The sequence below is a fragment of the Heloderma suspectum genome, chromosome 3 (assembly GCF_057233095.1).
Source record: "Heloderma suspectum isolate Gila_16-S chromosome 3, 16-S_ref, whole genome shotgun sequence".
Classification (NCBI taxonomy): Eukaryota; Metazoa; Chordata; class Lepidosauria; order Squamata; family Helodermatidae; genus Heloderma; species Heloderma suspectum.
The window spans coordinates 26931479-26955777 of record NC_139460.1 but is presented as its reverse complement, the minus strand read 5'-3'; the positions used below and the strand labels follow the sequence as shown (position 1 = coordinate 26955777).

General features: G+C 40.1%; 1 protein-coding gene across 14 annotated transcripts in view; it reads right to left on the bottom strand.

The window, feature by feature from the left end:
* DYNC2H1 (dynein cytoplasmic 2 heavy chain 1) overlaps nucleotides 1-24299 on the bottom strand; it is a 278032-nt gene that overhangs the window by 226714 nt on the left and 27019 nt on the right. For all 14 annotated transcript variants that reach the window (XM_084842673.1, XM_084842676.1, XM_084842677.1 and 11 more), the window contains 15 exons: nucleotides 22989-23116; nucleotides 21121-21270; nucleotides 19357-19562; nucleotides 18651-18806; nucleotides 18444-18558; nucleotides 17333-17503; nucleotides 16402-16784; nucleotides 16016-16148; nucleotides 15145-15262; nucleotides 13629-13741; nucleotides 13422-13541; nucleotides 10251-10401; nucleotides 7227-7429; nucleotides 5151-5333; nucleotides 3689-3871 (listed from right to left, as the gene is read on the bottom strand). In XM_084842673.1, coding sequence (XP_084698799.1) covers nucleotides 3689-3871; nucleotides 5151-5333; nucleotides 7227-7429; nucleotides 10251-10401; nucleotides 13422-13541; nucleotides 13629-13741; nucleotides 15145-15262; nucleotides 16016-16148; nucleotides 16402-16784; nucleotides 17333-17503; nucleotides 18444-18558; nucleotides 18651-18806; nucleotides 19357-19562; nucleotides 21121-21270; nucleotides 22989-23116 — 2513 coding nt within the window. The remainder of the gene's footprint in view (nucleotides 1-3688; nucleotides 3872-5150; nucleotides 5334-7226; nucleotides 7430-10250; nucleotides 10402-13421; nucleotides 13542-13628; nucleotides 13742-15144; nucleotides 15263-16015; nucleotides 16149-16401; nucleotides 16785-17332; nucleotides 17504-18443; nucleotides 18559-18650; nucleotides 18807-19356; nucleotides 19563-21120; nucleotides 21271-22988; nucleotides 23117-24299) is intronic.

The following is a 24299-nucleotide window of genomic DNA, read 5'->3' as shown; positions in this document are numbered from 1 at the left end:
AATGGCAATGTAATGGCATTTAACACCTCTGACATTAGACAATAGCTATAAAGTAGAAAATAGTAACTATTAGCAGCATGCTAAAAATTGAGATTTTTTCTACATGTGATAGACGTGTTGCAGAACTCAAACATACTGGAAACTGATTATCCAAGCAGTATCATCCTTTACTAACATTAATGTATCTACAGATCCTCTTAGTTGTCTTCTTAATTTTATACTAGATATAGTCCCTAGAAAGAAATATGAGGTAGTATTAAATGCACTAGTGGTTGCTAAACTGGTTTATTCTCGTTACTAGAAATGTAAAGAGATACCTTCAGTACCAGAATGGATGGGGAAATTGTGGGATATTCTTTTATTAGTTTAATTGACAGCATTCCACAAATCCGCAAATGCATTTGAACATGTTTATTTATTTATTAAATTTCTTAATCGCCCATCTGGCTGATCACCCGGCCACTCTGGGTGATGTACAGCAATACAAACAGTTTTAAAACAATAAAATTCTATATTAAAACATCATATTTCTAAAAATACCCTAACCCACCCCAAATGCCTGCCTGAAACACCATGTTTTTAATGTGTGGCGGAAGCTCATTAAAGAGAGGGCATGGCGGAATTCCCTAGGGAGGGAGTTCCACAGAGTGGGGGCCACCACAGAGAAGGCCTTCTCCCTCGTCCTCACCATTTTATAAAGTACTATTTGTCACTGAGTTATGTCCAATTTGAATGGTTAAACCATTCAACGATTAAATATAGAGGCATATTCTGCCTTTTGTAAATGGATTTTATTTTAGAGAAATGTTTTTATATGGAGTGTATGTTTTAACTTCAATATAAATTTATTTTATTAAAAAATCTAATACATTTGAGAGAGGGAGAGAGAGACTGAAAGAGAGGGCACACTCCACACTCAAGGTACTTCTTGGCCTCTTCCTCTGAAGTACTACCCCTGACTAGAGATGTGGAGGCCCAGAAAAAAAAACTGAAAAAATTAGGAAAAAAAGTTTTTTCCCATTTTTTTCTGAGAACCGTTGTTTTTTCTGAAAAATTGAAAAAATTGAACAGTTTTTGATTATGAGATATTTTCTTTTAGAATTGAAGACAAAGTACTTATGTATTATTATGTAGTATTACTCCCCCCAAATGATTTCTAAAAACTATGTAATAAGAACACTTTTATAGAAAGACTAGAGATGTAAAATGTCTGGAAATCATGAAGCCATGGGGGAAAAAAAAATTTAAACCTCTCTGTAAGATTTCCAGCATAGTTAGTTCTTTCATTCCTTATTGAAGTTATTGATCTAAAGTATATATTACTGATAGACATTTATGCTCAGTTTCCCAACATGTGGGTAGAGTCACCACTGTGCATTCGTGACAGTAAATATGCATTCTTGACTGATTGGGTTTGTTCTATACAGTCCTGTGTTTCTGATGCTGTAGCAGTCATTTAATGTAGTTCTAATCTATTCAGGCAATAATTACAAATTTAAGGAGGGCGCAATCCTATTGGCCATCTCCAAACGCAGAGGTGGCCGACTATCCAATGCAGGATGGGCGAAGAACGGAGGGGATTTTCTCCTCCATGTTCCAGCTGCCCGATTTCAGCTGTCTAGCCAAGGCATGTCAGAGTGGCAGGGGAGGCCAGACAGCACATAGGAAGCGTCGTAATGGTGCTTCCAGGGGGCCCTCCCCTCCTCACCCCCGGGAACGCTCCCCTTTTGGCTGCTCTGCACTACTCCTGTGAGTGCGGAGCCAGGGATGAAACGCACCACCTACGAGGCAGGGGAGTGGGCAGGGAGTCAGGTTTCTGGGAAGCGAGCTCGGAGCACTGGCTCCAAGCTTGGTTCCCAAAAACCGAAAAATTCTATGCCTGTCTAGACACTATCTAGCAGCCATAGGATTGCACCCTAACTGAGTTTAGTTTTAAAAGTTTTAAAATATAATGATAATTTTATGATCAAACTAAATCATACATAAAATAACTTTAGGAACAGAAAGGCTGCTTTATGTTCCCAAAACATCCCTCCACAACCTGGTGCCCTCCAAATGTTTTGGACTATACTGCCCAGCATTCCTGACCAATGGTCATGTTGCCTGAGGCTGATGGGAGCTGAAGTCCAAAATATCTGAAAGGTACCAGGTTGGGGAAGGCTGTCTTAAAGCAACAAAGTGACTTAGGTCTGTAATAAGCACTAAAAACACAAGTATTGCTTATTTTTCAATTTTCCCAAAATCTCCAATTTTTCCGAAACCCCCAGAAAAAAATGGGTTTTTTCCATGGCCCCAAAATTTCCGGAAATTTTATATCTCCACCCCTGAGACAAACAGGATCCTAAAGGGTCAGCTGCTCTGATCCAGTGAGGCTGACCCAATACATATTCAACATCTTTAAACCTTATGACCCCCGCTGAAGATACGTGTTGTCACAGAACATATTGAGATTTATACTGAGACTTTAGTTAATAAAATCCTTAGACTATACCTGGTTTGAGATTAGAACAATTGTTTGGCCCTTAATTTTTTTCTTAGAGAAAAACATGGCTATAAGAATTTTAGAAGACAGAAAGAGTAAATCAAGATTGATTTCTCCACTCATGAAACCTAGGGATGTACAAAAGTCACTTACCTTTTCGATGGGGTGATTCGCGGAGAGGGAGAGGCGCTCCGCACCTCCCCCCGAAATCCTGATCCAGCCGGCTCCACTCAGCGGAGATTCCGCAGAGCTGCTGGCCGGGGCCGCCCGCAGCCAGACATCCGGCCGCTGGGCAGCCTTCCGTAAAAAAAAAAAAAAAAACGCGTATGCAAATGGTGGCAGGTACGGCAGCCGTCATTTGCGTTCCCTTTTTTTCGCTGTTTTAGCCTACGTAAATATTTATGTAAGCTATTACGGTGAAAAAAGGGGGAACGCAAATAGCGTAGTGGGCGCCATTTGCGTTCCTTTTTTTTCTGCCGTTTTAGCCTACATAAATATTTACGTAAGCTATTACGGCAGAAAAAAAAAGGAATGCAAATAGCGCCCACTACGCTATTTGCGTTCCCCTTTTTTTCGCCATAATAGCTTACGTAAATATTTACGTAGGCTAAAACAGCGGAAAAAAAGGAACGCAAATGGCGGCCGCCGTAGCCGCCACCATTTGCGTACGCAGTTTGTTTTTTTGCTTGCCGTGATAGGCTACGTAAGTACTTACGTAGCCTATCACGGCAAAGGCAGCTACGCAGATAGCATGGTGGCCACCATTTGAGTCCGCAGCAACCAGCCGAGAGACCAGCTGCCGCTGCTGCCGCCAGAGCCGCCGCCAGAGCCGCCGCCACCGGAAGATCCGCCCCAGGTAAGCTTTCGTCCCGGGCGGGATTCCGCAGGGGGCAGGGGGTGGGAGGCCATTCCACCACGGGTTTTGGGGGGCCGAATGCCAGTGCATTCGGCCTCACTGAAATCCGTGGCGGAATTCTCCGCCATCCCTAACGAAACCCATACACATTACCCAACAGTGGTATGCCAAAGCCATAGGATAGGTACAAACAAGGCACATCACACCAGAAGAACGGAATAGTTTAGCAAAACTGATAGTTTAGCTTGTGAGTCAATGAAGTAAACCACGTCCAACAATACAGCGGAAGGCAAAAGAGAATAGTTGCAAAACAGAATAGTTGCAAAAGAGACTAAGACACTATACTGTACCTCCTTTCCAAGTAATTCACACACTGGTTGATGTTTCTTCAAAGCATGTTGAATTGTCTGAATTTGCATAGATACAGCAGACAATACCGCTTCCTCCAGCCGATTAAACTCATCAAAACAGCCCCAGGCTCCACACTTCACCAAACCAACAAATATTCGCCCCATTGATTTCACATCAATGCCCTTAAAATAAGCAAAAATGTTAGTTCAGATATAGAACTTGCAGTACTCACTTTCCTACTGAAAAGTTTAATAAAATATTAGTGGGGAGGGAGGATATAATCATACTTGGGGGGGAATTAGGTCCTATTTAGACATTACTTCCCCTCTCCCTCCCCCAATTACACATGGGGAGATTAGGAGCAGGTCTTAAATTTGCAAACTTCCTGCACACATCCTCATTGGGCATAGAATGTAACACTCAAGCTAATCTTACATTAATTTAAAGGCTGAACCCTTGATTCTGTAGTACTTTTATGTGCTGTGAAGGGAACAGGGAAGGTGCTAGGATAGCAATAGGAAACATGTGAGCCCCAGATCCATTCCTGATCTCACCACACATAGAGGTCTTGGTGCAGGAGAAAATAATGTCTGAAGAAACCTAATATTGTAATAAATATTTTTATTTAGTTTTAGTTTTATTTAAATAAAATAAATATTTGTTTAGGATGTTTTTCCCTTGCCTTATACAACATGGCTTCAAAGGGGCTTACAAAAACAGCAAAACGTCAATAAAAATACAATGCAAAAATGAATTAATGAAACAAAGCAGCAGATAAAATAGTAATATATTAATAAGAGCAAGCAGATAAAAAGCATAAAAAGTTTTTTAAAAAATGGGTTGAGAAGCAAAAGAAAGAACCCAGAAAGAGGCACTAAAAAGGAATGAAAAGGGTCAAATATTATTAAACAGAAAACAGCATAGTATTTGCCTGGTGCCTAAAACACAGGTGGGTAAGGTGCAGGACCCCCCTGGCCTTTTTTGTGGTGACAAATTTCAGCTACAAATTCGGCATCAGAGCATAGATGCAGCCTCCAATGGACGGGGGGTGCAATATGGACCCCCGACCCCTGGAAATTGCCCGTCCATGGCCGTCCATGGTTTTAATTTTTGTGAACCGCCCAGAGAGCTTCGGCTATTGGGCGGTATAGAAATGAAATAAATAAAATAATAAATAAATAAATAAATAAATAAATAAATAAATAAAAGATAACAGGGAGGGTGCCAGGCAAACATGGTAAGGTAGGGAGTTCCACAATCTGGGTGGCACAGCAGAGGAGTCCCTTTCTCCAGTAGCCAACCACCTGGTCTCTGAAGGTGGTGGCACCCAGAGAAGGGTCTCTGAGGAAGATCTCAGCTTGCAAGCAGGTTCACGCAGGGGAATGCATTCCTGGCCACAAATGGCTTTATAAAAACTGAAACCAGAACTTTCAGTTGTGTTAATAGTATGTATTTCTTCACCTCATCACAATTAAAAACCAAAACTTGTCTTCCAAGTAATCCTCCTAAAGCTTTTACAGATTCAGTCTTGCCAGTTCCAGCTGGACCATAAGGATTTCCTCCAAGGCCCATCTTCATAGCTTGAGTAAGTGTGAGGTAACACTTGTCAGTCAGTGGTGTATAAACAAGCTTTGGAGAATTGCCCTAAAGATGCAAAACACATACAATATTATTTAGTATGATATTAAATTTGTAAACCTCGCCCAATCATTCAGATGTAACATAATAAAACTATGAATTCCAAATTAGTAATTATCCATGCAAGTCAAGGATGCTGAAAACTATATCAACGTGCAGTTCATATCTGTGCAACTTTCTTGAGGTCTTTTGCAAAACTGTTAACTTGCTATGCAACTAAGGAAGGCAGGAAATATACCATGAAAAAGAAATCGATACGTTTGGGCCAAACTAAACAGGAAGTTTGTCTCTATTCTAAAACGTTTGTTTCAAAGATTGCAGGTGAAATAATGTGGTTTGCCCTTGCTTGGCCAATTTTTTAATTAACAAACAGCTGGGATGGGGGAGCTTGAGCCACATCAGGACTGTGATATGTGTTTGTGGAGGGGGGAGGACCTTAACCTTTTGCCCCATCACAAACCCAACCAGGATCACTTTTCCCCTCTCCCCTCCGTACCTGGCATTTGCAATGGGAGGAAAGGTTCCACTGGTGCCAAGATTGCCTCACATTCCAAAAAGCAAAAGCAGCTGGAGACAATTCCAGCTGGGATCATGATGGGGTCAAACGGTTAAAGCCTCCCTGTACCCTCATGAGAGTCCCAATCTGACACAGGCCCCTATGCTAGATGTTTTTGAAAAATCTCTCATGCAAGGGAAAAACAACTTATTCCACCAGCAAGCTTTGAAACATTTCAAGCTAGATGGGAGAAGTCTGTAAATAAGAGAGCAGTCTGTGGCGGTGCCACCTTATGCTGGGTGTGGAAGGAAGGGAAACTTTAAAGCTCAATGCACCTCCTCCTTTCCCTATGGAGGAAAAGATTAAAAGGGAGCCCACCTTGCCTGCTTGTGTGTTGTTGGAGGCGATGGCAGGGTGCAGAGCAAGCCCTGTGCATCTCGTCTTTTCTCTGTGGAGGAGGGGTGATTAAAAGTGGGCCTGCCTTGCTCTTGTGTTGTTTGAGGAGGTGGGGTGCACAGCAAGGCCAGCGTGCCTTGTCCTTTTCCCATGGAGGGGAGGGGGAGATAAAAAGGGGTCTCTCCTTGCCTTGTCTGCTCCTGAGGTGTTGGAGGTGACAGGTGCAAAGCAAGCCCATCATGCCCGCTCCATAACCTGTGCAGGAGGGTGGAGTGGGAGGTCCCTTGCCTTGCCTGACTGCCCCTTGTTTAAGGGAAGGACAGCAGGGCAAGCCCACCACAGCTGTTTCCCTGTGGAGGGATGGCAGGATGGATAGACAGATAAATCTTCAGTAACAAGAGAAAATATAGAAAGCAGCCACAATTCTCCAGGATGTGAGCAAAGGAAGCTGACAAAGGATAATCAGATGTCTCTTGTTTTTCCTGGAACATGAGTCATCATGCCACATAGCATCCTGCTTTTGAAACTAAGGGAAACTGAAATGCAGTTTGGAAGTCTGGTATTTAAGGAAAAACAGTTTCTAAAAATCCCATTGGCAACACCTAAGTAGATGTTAAATGAAATGTTTTGCTTATCTGCCATTTTATCTAAAGCTGATGAGAACCACATTATACTGAAAATTACAATGAAAAAACAGGAAAGAAAACAATTTTCCATCCATTTTGGGGCACCAGAGTCAAGAAGTGTTTCAAGCCCATAAATACAGGCTATCAACAGGCTATTTTGCATCACTTACAATACAATCCTATACATGTCTACAGACATACATTTCAATTGGTTTACTCCCAGGTAAATGGGTACAGGGTTACACCCTCAAATTAGTGAACTAGGATGAAAACAGTTTTGGGGCAACAATTTTATCCCGTATATAAAACTGAAGTTGCTGTGAGGAAAATGTAGCAGTATTTTTGAATGAAAGAATGATAATTTCAAATTAAAAGCAGTACCTGATATTCGTAAGTATACTGCAGTTCAGCATCCACCATTTGGATGTAGCATTTTTTATCCTTAAGATAAAATCTGAGTTGCTTCTTCCAGGCCCAGTCATCAGCACTATGGATCTGGGCTTCATTCAGCTGTCGTACAATATCAATGTTATGAATAACATCAAGGATAAGGGCTTTAAGCTTCAGCTCAAGGATTCCCGATTCTGAGGAAAATTAAATTATTTTAAAGAGATCTTTAAAATTTTAAAGCATGTTATTTATGTTGCCTTGTCCCATCATAATCTTCTCACTTATACTTAAAAATGAAAGGTGCTAATAAAAAGGGAAAAGTGAAACAATAATATATGTTGACATAGTTAAGAGATAAAACATTTTAATTGTTTAAAAATATTTCTAGGATTATGTTGTTGTTCGTTAAGTTGTGTCGACTCTTCGTGACCCCATGGACCATAGCACGCCACGCCTTCCTGTCCTGCGCTCTCTCCCAGAGTGTGCTCAAGTTCATATTCAGTGCATCGGTGATGCTACCTAGCCATCTCATCCTCTGCCATCCCCTTCTCCTTTTGCTTTCGATCTCTCCCAGCATCAGTGACTTTTCCAGTGACTTTTCTCTTCGCATTTGGTGGCCAAAATATTTGGGCTTCAGTTTCAGTATCTGTCCTTCCAATGAGCAGTCAGGGTTGATTTCCTTTAGGATTGACTGATTTGACTTCCTTATTTATTTATTTATTTATTGCATTTATACCCCGCCTTTCTCCCTCTCGCAAGGAACTCAAGGCGGCTTACATTATCCTCCTCCTCACCGTTGTATCCTCACAACAACAACCCTGTGAGGTAGGTTGGGCTGAGAGTCTGTGACTGGCCCAAAGTCACCGAGTGAGCTTCCATGGCCAAGTGGGGACTAGAACCCGGATCTCCCAGCTCCCAGTCCGTCACTCTCACCACTACACTACACTGGCTCTCACTGGCAGTCCAGGGGACTCGTAAGAGTCTTCTCCAGCACCACAGTTCGAAAGCATCAATTCTTCGGCGCTCAGCCTTCCTTATAGTCCAGCTCTCATAGCCATACGTTACTACTGGGAAAACCATAGCTTTGATTATACAAACCTTTGTCAGCAAGGTGATGTCTCTGCTTCTTACTATGCTGTCTAGGTTTGCCATAGCTTTCCTCCCAAGGAGCAAGCGTCTTTTAATTTCATGGCTACAGTCACCGTCTGCGGTGATCTTGGAGCCCAAGAAAATAAAACTTGTCACTGCTTCCATTTCTTCCCCTTCTATATGCCAGGAAGTGATGGGGCCAGATGCCATGATCTTAGTTTTAATGTTGAGTTTCAAACCAACACTTTTGCACTCTCCTCTTTCACCCTCAAGAACAGGCTCTTTAGATTCTCTTCACTTTCTGCCATTAGGGTGGTATTGTCTGCATATCTGAGGTTGTCGATAATTCTCCCGTCAGTCTTAATTCCGACCTGTGATTCATCCAACCCGGCGTTTCTCATGATGTACTCTGCATATAAGTTAAATAAGCAGGGTGACAATATGCAGCCTTGTCGTACTCCTTTCCCAGTTTTGAACCACTCAGTTGTTCCATGTCTGGTTCTTACTGTTGCTTCTTGACCCTCATACAGGTTTCTCAGGAGACAGGTAAGGGGGTCTGGTACTCCCATCTCTTTCAGAATTTGCCAGAGTTTGTTGTGAGCCACACAATCAAAGGCTTTAGCGTAGTCAATGAAGCAGAAATAAACATTTTTCTGGAATTCTCTTGCTTTCTCCATGATCCAGCGAATGTTGGTGATTTGATCTCTAGTTCCTCTGCCTCTTCAAAACCCAGCTTGTACTTCCGGTAGTTCTCGGTTCACATACTGCTGAAGCCTACCTTGTAGGATTTTTGTGCATAACAGGATTATGTTACAGACCAGCAACGCCCTGTCCTGCGAACGTAAGGGAAACCAGACAAAACGGTGTGCCCACACACCTTTTCTGTTTTCCCTTTCTGTGGCCTTTTCCACTGCCAACAGGTGGAAAACTTTATTTCTTTGGCTGCCCAACCAAACCAGTCCCAAAACACTTTGGTCTCAGGTATTTACTTTAGGTAGTGTGCAATTTGGCTGTTAGACATGGGGTGGGTAACCAAAAAAGAGACTACAAAATTTCAAATAAGGAAGTTATACTAAAGAAAAATGTCAATAGGAAGACATTTTAACATCTGGATGAATACAAGCATACACAAGAAACACACACAAAAATATAAACAATAAGATAATAAAACAAGTAGGAATAAATCCAACTTACCTAACTAGATTTGTGTCCCTGTTCTATTCAGGCCCCTTATCCAAGCAATATCTTACTGTCATTGATCCCGTTTTCTCGGTCAGTTCTCCAGTTCGAAGAGCTCTGACTTCCCTTTAGCCCCTTGTCATTCAACCCCAATATCCTGCCCTTCTACATCTTGCTTGCCAAAACCCATTCAACTAGCACCTGCAACTGCCCCAGTCACCAATGTCCCCCCTCATGGCCTGAACAGACCCCTCAGTTCTCCATCAGTTCCCACATGCCGCTACATGACCTTTCAAATCCTCTCACATGACAACAGACCTCTACCTGTCCTACCCGTCCTGCCAACCTAACTGTCCCTTACATTCCGTTTTGTACCATCCATAGGCCACTACCATCCATTCAAATCCTCCCCGCTAAACTATACGTTTTGGCAAATTGTGAATTTCACTCTCGACACTCAGTGTCACTTGGACCCTTAGTGTAAAAAGCCAACAATGCAAGCTTAACATTTTGCTCTGAATTATCGAGTACTGCAAATGAGATACTAGGATTTTATCACACCCAACATTTTAGATTATGTAGTCAAAATGGGCACAGGGTTAACAAATTGCAGCCACCAGACAAATTCTAGCCATGCAATTAGGGTGATAAAAAATTACTAATATAATTAATAACAGATAGTGTATGTGTCATGTATGAGAAATTGCTTTCAAATCTGTTGAAAAAGCATGTTATCTTCTTTCATACCTGCATTGACTGAATCTTCTGTATTAGCGTCTATGCTGGTATAATGCTCCAATTTAGCCATTAGTTCTAATTCTATCTGCTGCAAATTACACTCCTTGATTGCATATTCAACATCTTCTGTGAATTGAATTTGTTCGGCTAGACAAAGAATCTATTGGGAAAACAGTATTCATAAGCAAGAATACGTTTACTTAAGTGTGTAGAGATAGCAACTTAAATAAATCTCACTACTTCATTTAGTTTTAACTACAAATCCACAGTATTCTTCTGCTAAAACACTATAATAAGCCAACAGTTCATCTAGTTGTTGATCAAGTCATCAATTCTGTATGAGCATAAAAGGTTATGATGATTTCAATGCTCAAAGATAAGGATGATCTGAAGGTTCACAATGTAGATTTAGCTGCAAATCACTTAAGCCTTTAACACAAGAGATTTTAGGCACAATCAACAAATGGCCACACTATGCATAGGGATCTGTGAGAAATTTGTTTCCCTTTGGTTTTATCAGGATTTACCCAGTTCGCACCATCCAGCCTGAACACAGACTTTGATGCAATTTGCAGTCAAAGTTTGTACATTTCCAAGTTTGCAATGTGATTCGCAGACCACAAAAATGCATTTGACAACATATGTACATTTTTAAAATGTGCATGAAAAAATGCGTGCTTTTGAAAAATGCACACCAATATGCTTTAATCAAATGGAAGAAGAATGCGTACATTTCAAAGAAGCATGCAACTGAAGAGTACATTCGGAAAAATGTGCATGAAAATACACATGGATTTTCATGCAAAAAGAAAAAACAAAGCTCGCAATCTGATGCGGACTTCAGTTGGAACAAGCTTCGAGATGGAATTCGGAGAACTTCAGTAAGCTTGAGTTTTGCTGACTAGCACAACCCTAACTATGCTGATACTTCTTCCTGACAGTCCCTAAACAAACACAAGCCATACCAAGGGAATGCAACAGCTAGTGGCACCATTTGCAGCTGGTTGGAGCAGTCACAACAGCTCTTAGCCTTGAATAGATTGAATGAGACTTGTAGCTACTGGCTTATAGCAGCTTCTGTTGCAGCTTCTCCAGCAAGTCACTTAACGTTAGAGGCATTTACACAGCCATCAAGCTATGCAGGACTCAGACCATAAGTAAGTTTGAGGTGTGTTGCGAGTTTGGGGACAGAGGGTAACAGTTCAGTAGGTTTACGGATCATGCCCTTAAATGAGTAGGGATCCATTACATCTTACATAAAGCCACATTGGAATAAGTTTGTTTGTTTGTTTATAATACCTGCATACTGCTTGATATAATAAAATCTCTAAGAGACCAATCCAATGGCCCCTAGACAGCGTCTGGGGGCCCATAGGGTAGTTCGAATTCATGGATACGAGATCGGAGACAGCGCTCGACCCAGGAGTCCAAGCTCCCTGCCACTTCCCCCTCGCAGCCAGCTCAGAGAGAATTACGCTGGCTGCCTCTCCAAGGTCACAAAAGCGACCTTGGAGGGAAGATAAAGGAGGCGTTCCCGTGGGCAGGGAGGGAAGGGGACTGGGGAGGCCAGCTTACGGGGAATCCTCCAGCCTTCCCAGCTTCTGTCCCTCCCCGACGTCTCAGCTAGACAGGCAGAAACACCTATCTAGCTAAAATGCAAAGCGGCAGGAGTGCGGAGGAGAAAATCACCTCTACTGTTCCTCCTGCTCTTCAATGGATGACTGTAAACTTCCAAGTTCAAAGGCTTATGGCTATCCCCACAGGATTGCACCATAAGCGGTTTACATTCCAATGTATTTAAAATCACACTTAAAATACTCAATTAATAAAACAATTACAACTGCAACAAACAAAACATAAATAATTAACAGTAACAAAAAGCAATTTAAAACACAACAATAGAAAACAATCAAATGCAGCCATTTGTACTATTGTGCTTCTTAACAATATGGCATCCCCACGTTTGCTAGAATATTCTACCCAAACTGGGCATGGCGTTGTGAAGTAGCTCTCCTTTGAGTGCTACTTTTGAGTGCTATTTTGAGACACCGCCAAAAAACCAGGTGTCTTCATCGCCAGCCTCAGCAAAGGTGGGAGAAAGGTACAGGATTGGGGTTGACAGCATCATCCAAGACTAGATCAAGCAATTCAGTTTCTAATGGACTTCTTAAACTGCATTCCCCAAAGGCAAAGGTGGGAGTAAGAATTCAGCAAAACATGAATGTGTAGGATAGCAAGAGTGATATCTGGTAAGTTACCTAGTTAACTACTGCAATATGCTCCTATTCTTGAATTCCAGCCTTGACACCTGTCTTTAACATGTAAGGTCATCTTTTGTTAAAAGAATAATAGGACTTTTGTTTCAGGCAAGTACAGCCATCATCCCCAAGCACCCTCTTTTGTTATATGGGATGGAAGGCCAACTCAGTCTTTATCCCATAGCAAGTAGCACCATTTCCAGTGCCTACAAGCAGTATCTGGCTCATCAAAGTTGTGATGTCACAGCTTTTCTCTGAACTGTTTAAGAAGCCTCAGGTTTGGGCAGGCCCCAGGCCCTTGTCTCCCTCTTCCCTGAGGCCTGGGAGGGAATCGCCTTCGTAGCTATAGACACTATATTATGATTGTCTAAAGGTTCCTTATAAGCGGTGTGTGGGTCTCATTAGAACATGTGCAAGTCTGTACATGGGTCTAACTAGAGCACATCACGTAACAATGGCCTTCAAATGTAAACTAATAAAATAGTATTATTTATTTATTATCTAAATGTATAGCCTCTCCTTCACCTCATAGTCCCAGGGCAGGGTATATACATACCAATAAAACAACTTAAAACCATCATCAAAAGCTCAATTCACATCATAATCCAAATGTTTCATCCACATCCAAAGGACATACTTTATGTACAATTCATTTTAGCTATGCATTGACCTCATCAAAACCTATTGACCTGGATCCAGACTTAGTCATATTTAGAGCAGACCCATTACTCATGATGAATGTAAATCCTATTTATTGCAATGGGTCTACTCTAAGTATAGCTAAGGCTTAATCCAACCTATTAATTTTAATTCAAAGTGCACAACAAATATTATTTCTTTTCAGGTCACCTATTCCTCCATATACAGTCCCTCTTTACACAGTTTTAACTACTGTGTTGCAAAGAAACAAAGAAAAATCTACCTGTGAGGGGAAAAGTGATGGATCAATTGAACCCTGTGATCTTTTCCCAGTGGTTACACAATCAATCAATAGTTGTTTCAACGTCTCCTTCATCTCCAAGGACAGTTTGTTTAGCCAAACCTGGTAAATAACATATCAGAAAAATATCACAAACCACACCATTTCACACAGCTTTCAATGTTACCTTCTCACAGCTTACTTGCTTACCTCAACATCATTAGACAGGAGGATTTTATTTTTAAAAGGTACTATTTCACCTTCCAAAGATTTCATTGCAAGTATGTTTTTAAACTCTTCATCAAAGTTGACACTGTGAATTCCTGTTAAATGATAGTATCATTTATAATTGAATAAGTACAATCTACATGGTGTTATTATATTATCTGAAATATAATAATGTCTTTGAAGTACAGTATTCCATTTCTAAGTGAAATCCCTTTCATGAAACAGAATACTGAAGTTCGTGTACATTTAGTCAAGCTAAATCAATGCTTTTGTAACAGATTACATAATTTCATTTAAAATTTAATAAGAGGTACATGCATGAATTAATAAAAAGAGTATTGATTTTTTAAAAAACAACACTTCTGAAGACAGATTTTGGCCAGCCTTCTGTGGCTGGTAGATTATGATTTCCATATTTTCTCATTTTTCCATATGCACTGCCTAAAAGGGACATAAGGATTCGTCCTTTTTATGGAAGCTTACTACAACCAGAGGTGATCTGAAAGCCTCTGCTGTGAGAAAAGTATAAAAACTCCCTCCCAAGTTAAATATAGGCTGGTAAATATTTAGTCACATTGTCATCTGTGGCAGCTATAAATAACCTAGATGTAAACACTATTTGTAAACTGGAAGACTATTTTATTATCCTTCTTTTTTTCTCCTGCTAGGCTGTCCTTGTGCCAGAAATTAAGTGGAAATTAAGAAACCATGTCATTTTTCTCATATGTATTTACTTATTTTATTTATATCCCGCATTTTGGCCAAAATCTGACACTCAAAGCAGCTAACAATAAAATCCAGATTAAAAGCAAAACCTTAATTAAAACATAAAATATAAAATAAATTAAAAACACCACTAAAAGCACAGCAATAAAAGAAATAAAGAGCACCCAATTAAAAACCCCTTTGGTAACAGGCCAGCTTATATGCCAAAGGCCTGCCTGAATAAAAATATTTTTGCTTGCCGGCAGGATAACCAAATTCAACCAACCTAGCCCCACTTGGCAAGGAGATCCAGAACCTGAGAGCAGCTACAGAGAAGGCCCTCTCTCGTATCCCCACCAAATGTGCCTCTGATAGTTGTGGTACCAAGAGAAGGACCTCCCAGAAAGATCTTAAAATCTAGGCAAGCTTGTATGGGAGATAGCAGTCTTTCAGATATCCTAATCCCAAGTTGTATAGGGCTTTATAGGTCATAACCAGCACTTTGAATGGTGCCTGGAAACAGGCAAGTGGCCAGTGAAACTATTATATCACAAGGGAGTCATGTTCTCCCTGTAACCAAAAAGAATCTATTTGCTTCAAGATAGACTACTACTTATTCTATTTTTCAATCCAGTTTTGCAGTGCTGTAGAGGGATGGGTGTGGGAACATCAAGAATAAGCAATTTCCTAAGCTTCCAGGGTGTGGGGAGAGGGCTCTACACTGCCATGAGGAATGAGAAGGGAAGGAGGAACTACTCCTTCAGCAACATCAATCAAATGGCTCATAGCTTACCAGCAAAAAGCTTCTTCAGGTGAGACTGAATAACTAATGGATTAGTGGACTGTCCCAAGATTTCCAGAAGATCATCATCCCCAATGAAATAGAATCTAGGGAACGCTGAACGCTTTTCCTGTTTAAAAACAAATACATTCGTTCTGCCTCTCCAAGATACTAAAGTAATCCATTCTTAGAAAGTGCTACACTAATGTCGTATTCCACAACATTCCACAGATGAAAATACAGATTGTTGTGTACCTCTAACATCCTTATTCCAACACTAAGAAACACTGTCTGAGCCACACATCCCCCATCGCATTATTTATTTATTACCTGCGTTTAATTATAAAATAATCTCAAAGTGGAGAAAAGACCAATAAAATACAGCAAAATCATACAACATCAACCAATAAAAGAGTAAAATGGGGGGATAACCAGGGGGAAGATAAAGTTTACAATACACATCAACACAGTTCTTACACGATGTTGCATGTAACACTAAACCACATTTTAGCACTGCGTCCATAACAACCATAGTTTTGCTAGCAATAGTAATACAAAACATTGCAATGCATTCTCTCCTCTTAATAGGAGTACTCCTGCTCAGGGTTCCAGCCAATCATGCCTTCCTCCAGCCCCCCCGCCCCCAACCACACACACAGAGTTCTTTTCCACTCAACATTCCATTGCTACTGAACGTGCTTAGTTCTCATTGGTCTAGTTTCTGCTTTTTTTGCCCCCTTAGGTTGGTTATTATTTTTTCTAAAAAAAATTTTTTGCACTTTTGCACTCTGAGGCACGCTGATCGTGGCCCCGCTTTGGCTCTATTTCCATCAGCTCTCACCACCTGAACTCACTATTAGAGGGAGTGATTAGAAAATTATACCTCCAAGAATTCATTTAAGGATTTTTGACATCTCTGAAGTTGGTCAAGAATAGTAATTAAGGCATTTCTTATTCCTGCTCGAGCATTCAAAGATGTTATGCGGTTGTCCTGCTTGATATCTGTCAATATCGATCTTTAAAAGAAAAAAGCATGGTATGAAAATAGGCCATTACATGTTCTTTAGCCTAAATGTGAAAGGTCAGATATTAACTCCTAAATAACCTGCAGTTACATCCATGTAATAAAGGATTAATTCCATCCCTGAATTTGAAAACACATGAAATTAAATTAAGCCTTGCAACCATTGCATACAATTTTGCCTTATTCACTCTGAGGAATGTTTTGAGATAGCTGGGTTGAAAGATGTTGCACAAAATAAAACTGACCTAAAATCTTCATCTACTCTGTTGAAACGTGCTTGCTCTCTGGGTAAAGCTCCACGACCAAAAATGGGTTCCAGATAGACCCACTTCCTCTGAATTTGGTTTAAATTCTGTAGATACTCATCCAGCTCAGCAAGTTTCTTCTCCCAAACAGAAACTTTATCTTGGAAACCTTTGTAATATGGAGAGTCCTTTAGTGACTGAAGGAGACAGCGATTGTCGCCAACCTGGTTGACTATGTCTTTCCAATCCTTAATCAATTTGATCATCCGGCTCTGGCTATCTTCATAATCTGTTAACGTAAAGACAGCTCCAACTCCCCAAAGCTCAAGCTCACGCAAGGCTTCTCTTATTGTGACCTCACCATGAGCCCGACTGTTCAAATCCTGTTTTCAGATATAAATTGCATTATTTAACCACATGACTGAATCTCATTTCTTATACATATAAACCAAAAGAAAGAAGGAATTTCAGACAAATGACAAGCTATGAAATACAATTTATGAATCAATACAATATTTTCTTTTAAAATCAAGTACCATGGAATTAGTTACATATTCCTACACACACGGGTAATACATTTTCAATGCCCTAAACAAAATGCATTGTGGCATAAAGACACCTTTTCATCCAAACAACAACACTCCCATGAATACATTTACAGAGGCCAAACAAATCCAAAGTCAGAATCTGTTTGCTTGACTTGAACTAGGCCCCTACCAGTAGAATTCTCATTTATATCTATCCAATTCTCTTGCATTTAAGATTTCTCAATATGAGGTATGGGAACAAAATAACTGATTCAATCGATTTGTAGTATGCAATCTTTTTCTTGTTTTAAAATGGAGGCTACAAAAATGTCTGACAGTCCAAGTGACTAACTGTTCCTAGTAATTTTTTGGCTCACAGTACAATATTGAAAAATAATTCATACCTTAAGTTCTGCTGCTCTTTCCACAATGACGTCTGCCACTTTTAGGAGATCTCCAAACATCAGATTCTCTAAACTAGTACCCCTTGGAAGGCCAAGAATGCGAAAAAGGTCCAGCCAATGGTCTGGTGACAGGTGTTCTCCTCTAACGTATTTCAAGATAGGAAGTGTCATCTGTGGCAAACAAATGCAAATATGAGCCTAGCTAGTTTTAAGAATGTGATAATCTAAGAATGTAGTTTTCTGACCAGCACAACTGTAAGCACGTCTACTCACATGTAAATCCCACTGAATTCAGTGGGATATACTTCCAGAAAATTGTGCATAGGATTGCAGCCTTAACAGATTTTATTCCATAATAAAATTGGCAATTTTTAAGTCAACTCTTTTTTTCCTTATTGTAATGATCATAGAATCATAAGAGTTGGAAATAAACTCAGAGATCATCTAGTCCAACCCCCTGCTCAATGGAGGCTTTGCATTACAGGGTGCAGCTACAGAATCTCTGACAGATGGCCTCCCTGCTTCTGCTTAAATATCTACAGTGAAGGTATGATGTATGTATTTTACATCTAAGCACTGCAGGGATTTAAAAATCTGAAATAAATATTATGAGTAACAACAATTTGGAAAAGCTACATTCATAAGCCACGCTGAAGTAGAACATATGTAGAACTTTGAACAACAAACAGTTAAATGCAAAGATAAAACCACAGGATGACCTAATAATGTGTCCCTGGTTCAAATCTAATTTTAGTCATGAGCTCAGAGATTGCCTTAGTTCCATCACTACTGCCATATCCACAGTCCCCCGTGTACAACATGGGAATAATAACAGTGCCCCACCTTACAGGATTGTTGTAATGATTAAGGAAATAACATAGGTGAATAACATAGGGGAAGCACTCTGAACACTTGTAATCAAAATCAAAAGTCTGGAAGGAACCTCAAGAAATATCTAACCCTCTGCATGAAGACACAATTGAAAACATACCTCTTCCAAATGTTTAGTTAATTTCTTCTCAAAAAATTCTAATATCCCATAAAAATATCCCAATACTTCCTATTTGCTTTATTTCCCTTCCCTATGTGGCATACCTTATATAAGGCTTACCTTATATTTGTCAACCTCTTTTTGCAACTTCACAGTCATTATAGTGTGCTCCTCAATCTTCCTCAGTTTATCATGCCAGTTCAATAGGAATTCTTCAAACAGGTAGGTCTTGCTCCTGCATGGAATATGTATTAAAGAAAGTTCACCATACGTCAAGTATTGCTAGAATCAAGGAATATAAACAACAGTTCAGAAATAAAGCCAGACCTGAATGTAATCCAGTCTTCATTGGCCTTTTCTCGAAAGCCTTCATAAAACTGTTCATATAGTGCCCAAACCTCTGCGCAACACTCAATGTCTCTGCATACTTCATTGGCCAAGGAGAAATCAGGCTCTTCTAATTCAAAGTGACAGCAGTCATTACTAAAGAAAAAGACCATGACAACGTTAACACTGCATGCCAAATACAAACGTATATCCAACTCTTCCATTAGGGAACTCAGGCTGGGTAATATGGGGCTCCCATCCAACCAGTGACAGGTCCACGCAGGTTCAACAAAGCTACAGTATCACATGGCCTCAAACCATTCACCGGGCTCTGGTAACAATATATACCTGCTGGTAACTACAATATTACCCTTAATAATCCCTTGGGAATGTAAGCAATTCAAGGTTGTAGTAATGTGGATGCTATGACCATGTACACAAGATATCAGTTGTTCAAAGTTGAAGAGAATATTAGATCTTCCCATTTTATAACTGTCAGTTCAAAAGGGGGGAGGGAGTGATCCAGATATTGCCTTGCCATTTATGCTTTAGAAGATTAGACACATAACTGAGAATTGCTGAAAACTGCACTTTATAATTATGTTTATTGCTGTCTAATTTGCGTTCAAAATTGTATGTACAAGACTTTTTGCTGGATGCTATTATATACTAATATGTAACAATGCATACACAGAAATAAACATACATTAGTTTTTGTTTTGTGTCCTCAAGTTCATCAAATTCAATTTTCTTTTCCTTTATAGTCTCAGCGCTTTTCTGTAGCACATCATGATGGCCTGTTTCAATGATATCATCACTGGGTTTTAACTGGTCCCAGCGAGCTTTAAACTTCTCCAGTTCTTGAAAGTATATATTAACACGTGACATCACATTATTTTTCAACACTTCAATCTAAAGACCAAAGAGTATAAAAACAAAAACAAGTATTACTTTCCTTTGGCAGTTTATATCAGAAATAGACAGGTACTATTGGAGATGTTATCAAAAATAGTAATGAACAACATTCCTTTAATTAGTTTGTCTATTATTGCATTATAGATATCTTAATTAGTACAGCTTTTTTCAAACTAGCAACACTGTATTTTATTTCACTGTAAAAGTAGTAAACATATCCTAAAGCATAAGGCACAATCCAGAACCTGCCGCTGAAGAAGTTGCAGAGGCTTCATACATGCAAACAGACCCCAGAGACTTAGGGTACTTCCGGATGGAGGGCACCTAGAGCTAGCAATCAAAAGGCATTGTGCAGCTATTCTGTCTTTTCTTCCTTAACTGATTTTTTCTGGTAAGAAAAAAGAGGGAAGCTGTAGGAAAACACAGGAGGCCTACAAATTGTTGTCTGGATCCCCCTAAAATTCCATGAATTAGGCAATGCAATTGCACAATAAAAACTCATCCAGATGCATCGTTATACACAGTAGTGGTGACACCCATATCTGTTCTTTGGGAGTTAGCACATCTGTGGAGCCCCTCTCTCTCCCTTTCTCCCCAGTAAGAGGGCATCCTGGGGGTCCCACAACTTTCCCGGGGGTGTATTCACCAGAGGGTGTCCTAGAGTCTGCAAAAGAGCAAACAGGGCGGTGAGTATGCTTGTTGTATAAGGAACCCTGGATCCTAAGCAGTAGCATGCTTTTATATTCTAACTAATCCACAGGAGTTATATTTATTCATATTTATATTGAGAGAGGTTATATTGGCTGTGGAGCAAGATTAAAAATATTTTAAATAAATAAATGATATTTGCCTCTAAAAGGAGCACAATGAATAAAAAAGTAAATATGATTCCATGCTCTGGATGTGCTCCTTACAAGCCACCATGACCAGAGCACGCGCGCTCTCTCTCTCTCTCTCACACACAGACACACACACACACACACACACACACACACACACCAATAGTCTCGGGAACTCTTCACACATTATTTTCTTAAGTTTACACCTAAAAATATAATGTGAATGTAACAAATATGTTTTAAAATGTGTCCCCTAAAGGTACACTTGTCAGAGAACCTCAGTTCATTGAAGCTTTCTGTAAAACCTACACTAAGGAGCAAAACCACATCTGGTGCTGTGTAATGTGTTAAGTGGCCCTCTGAAACCATGCCACTGAAGGGTCAAAGCTTGCAGCTATTTACATTTACTGAAATTATTTTCAATTACTGTCTGCTCTACAGTAATTATCTGGGCAAACCTTCATGCCAGGTAAAGACCCACATTTATTCCATATGATAAGGGGTCACAAGCAAACTTCCCTCTCATCTGCACCAACCCCAGAAACTCTCTGCATGAAATTAGTTATTCAAGAATTGATGCTCTGCTAGCAACAGCAAAAGCATTAGGCTCTCTACACCAGTGTTACCCCAAGGCCTAACAAAAGCAAAAGCTGTTCATGCAAAACTGAAAGGGCAGAGTCTTGGGGGGAAATTATTTGCAATTCACCCCAAATTACCTGTTCTTTAATCTCAAGTTGATGACTTTCAATCATTAATTCAAATTTATCCCACGTAGCTCTCTGGTTGCCAAATGTTTCGATGCCCCCACCAGCCACAGTTCTCAAAAGCTTGTTTTTCCCTTCTGCTTCTTGAAAGAGTAGGAAGATCTAAGCAAAGAGATTTATTTGAGTATAAAAGTCAATAGATGCAACATCTCTGTTTATATCATTGAATACTATAGCTTATATCCAGGACCTGCCTTCTGTTGACAGAAGGGTTCCACTCATGGAAGGTGTCTCTGTCCAATTTTGGGCCATCCGCCCTCGGCACCCCAGCTCACCCCATTCAGGGGGGTTCCCTGACCCTCTGTGTAACATTTTCAGGGGGCTGCAGGAGCTGCCATGGGGAAGAGGGGGCAAGGAAGTCTGCTTCCTCCAGCCCAGCTGCACACACCTAAATCTGGATCCAATCCTTTATCAATAATCAAGATCATTATAATTTGCTTATGTACTTAAAAGGAAGGAACAGCTTTTTGGAAATGAAAGGGAAATACGTTGAGTAAAAAGTAGATACATTTAGAACCTAATAGAATCTATTTTTAATATAACTTAATTAAACTCACAGAAAAAGCAAGTGTTTTGAAATATTAGCCCATGTCAATAGCTTGTGAGATTTATTCAGAACTATAATATACTTTTCTACAGTGCCCCAACAGATTTCCATTTTAGTGTTCATAATTTAATGCAAATAAAAGCACCAATCCAAGCAAAATTCAGTTTAGCATTTACAAGAATTTAAGTTTCAGCTATAGGTTGTACAAGTTAGAAAAGTAGAAATGACAGTAACGCTCAGTGCCCAAATGTTTCTTTTTCAGCATATTCACCTCAAAACAAGAAAATCAACAAAAAATACAAGCTATGGTTAAACTCCCAGTTCTCATCATCCCACAACAGAACTTTTGACATATTTAAAATGTTATAATTTGGAATATAATTTCCAGTTCTTCTAACTATGGCAATAATTATACAAAGATGGATCAATACAGTGCAACAGAACTTCCAAACTAATAAGTTTGCCTTAACAGAAAAATGAATTACTTTTCCTTTCAACACAAATGTAGCAATGAGGATTCCCAGTGACAACTTCACAGCAATATTCTTAATTGTTTTACATCTGAGCATTTTAACTTGACCATCAAGGGCTTGATCCAGTCCACCAGAGGTACAGCACATGTGTGCAGAGGGATCTCCATAGAGCAAACCACTGAGCAAAAAAATCACTATTTTAACAAGAAGGAACCTGTTGGTTTGCAGTCCGTGGGGGAGAGGGACTCTCCTGGCAAACTTGTAAACCCCCGCCTTAACATGCACTGAGCAGTGAATATGGAAGAGCAAAGACTTGTGGTTTGCAAGGAACAATCCTTCTCCTAAGACAGAAACTATTGTTTTCTTGTAAACGCTAATGGGAACAAGGACATTCCTGTCTACCTTGAACATAATAAGATGCTTCACCCTTAGCAGACTAACCTACCACTTTTCCCTGATAACCCACACAAAGATGTGTGTCTGGGATAAAGCTTCTCTTCCCATTCCTGACTGAGTAGCTCACTTTCTCATTCAAGCTGGAAAGAAATACAACACTATCACAAAAGCAGTTATCAAGTATGGTAAATCCTTGTATTCCATCTCCCTGGCACTCCAGATTGGTTTACTCAGTGTAATATACAACAACAAGAAAACAAAAAAAGACAATGAAGAAACAAGCCTCCAAGAATTAAATGATTTTACGGAATCATCATCATCAAATTGAAGTTGTGATTCTGGCAACATTTTTTTTTCAGGACTCAATTTTAAGTATATTTCTTGGTAGTACTAAAAAATATTACCTCTTCTTTTTTTTCTTTTAGGCTTCTATATTTCAAATTATCTTCTGTTATTTCATCTACAGTTTGGGGTCTTGTTTTTAAGGTTTTCATGGCATCATTCAGAAATGAAGAAATATCATGTAGATGAGCTACATGAATGAAAATAGAAAACAAATTTATTAGATTTTGTTTTTAATCAGCCGATACCAATTAACTACTAACAACCTCTATGGTAGCCTTCTCCAACCTAGATCCCTGCAGATGTTTTGGCCTACAACTCCCATTATCCCTGACCACTGCCCATGCTGGCTGGAGCTGATGAGAGTTGTAGTCCAAAACATCTGGAGGGATCCAGGCTGACTGCTCTATGGGCTATTTCACACACAATGACTTCCTACACGGTTAGTACTTACCCAATGCAAACATCCACATAGGAGTGTATACAAGTGCTCTACACCCATACAAGTTGTCTACATCCAGTTTTCCTATACAGAAAGGATATCCATGTAGGAAAGCATTCTATGTAAAGTGGTCAGATCTGCTTCAAATGTTTCACTTCCTACATAAAAGTTGTGTATCTGCGATAGAAAATACACTTGCGCCATCTGCTTTATTCTTCAAAATACTCAATGTTTCTTATATTACAATTATGTTTCTTTAGGGGGGGAAACATATACAGTAACTCTAAGGAAAGCACTCTGTGTTAGACCAGAGTACTCAGGCTGTGAAAGTGAGTTAAGAGCCAAAAGAAGGGCATGTCTCACAAAAAAAGTGGGAAATCAGAGAGGGCTTTTCTGCCCTTAGCTCTGCCTGCCCCCACCCCACCCCAAAGACAAACAGCATAACCAACTGAACTAAACACTTAGCCTGCAACTCTATGGATCCTGGGAGAGCATTCTCAAGGGCCATAGGATTTTTTAGACCTCCATCTACAAGGGTGGAGAGAGAGGTCTGCTCTTAGAGAAGGAGACCCAACTTGCAAGGCTCCTCCATGAGACTGCAGAGGGGTCCACAGATAGTGCTTCTCTGGTGTCAGAACTTGAACACCAGGGAGCACAAAAGGGAGGCATTATATGGGCATATTGCCATAGGATGTTGACCCACAGAATCCAAAGCCCTCCTGTGCCTCCAACATGCCCTTGGAATGTGGAAAAAACTACACCAGCCCTGTCAGCACAAGTCAATGAGGCATTGGAAAAAGCAGTTTTTCCACTTCAGTATCTCTCTCTTTCCGTGCCCCACAGAACTGCTCTGTTAAGGGCTTTTAACACAGGTTTTCATTTAAGTCTGTAACTACACATAAAATCCAGTTCTCAGTAAGATAATAGTTAC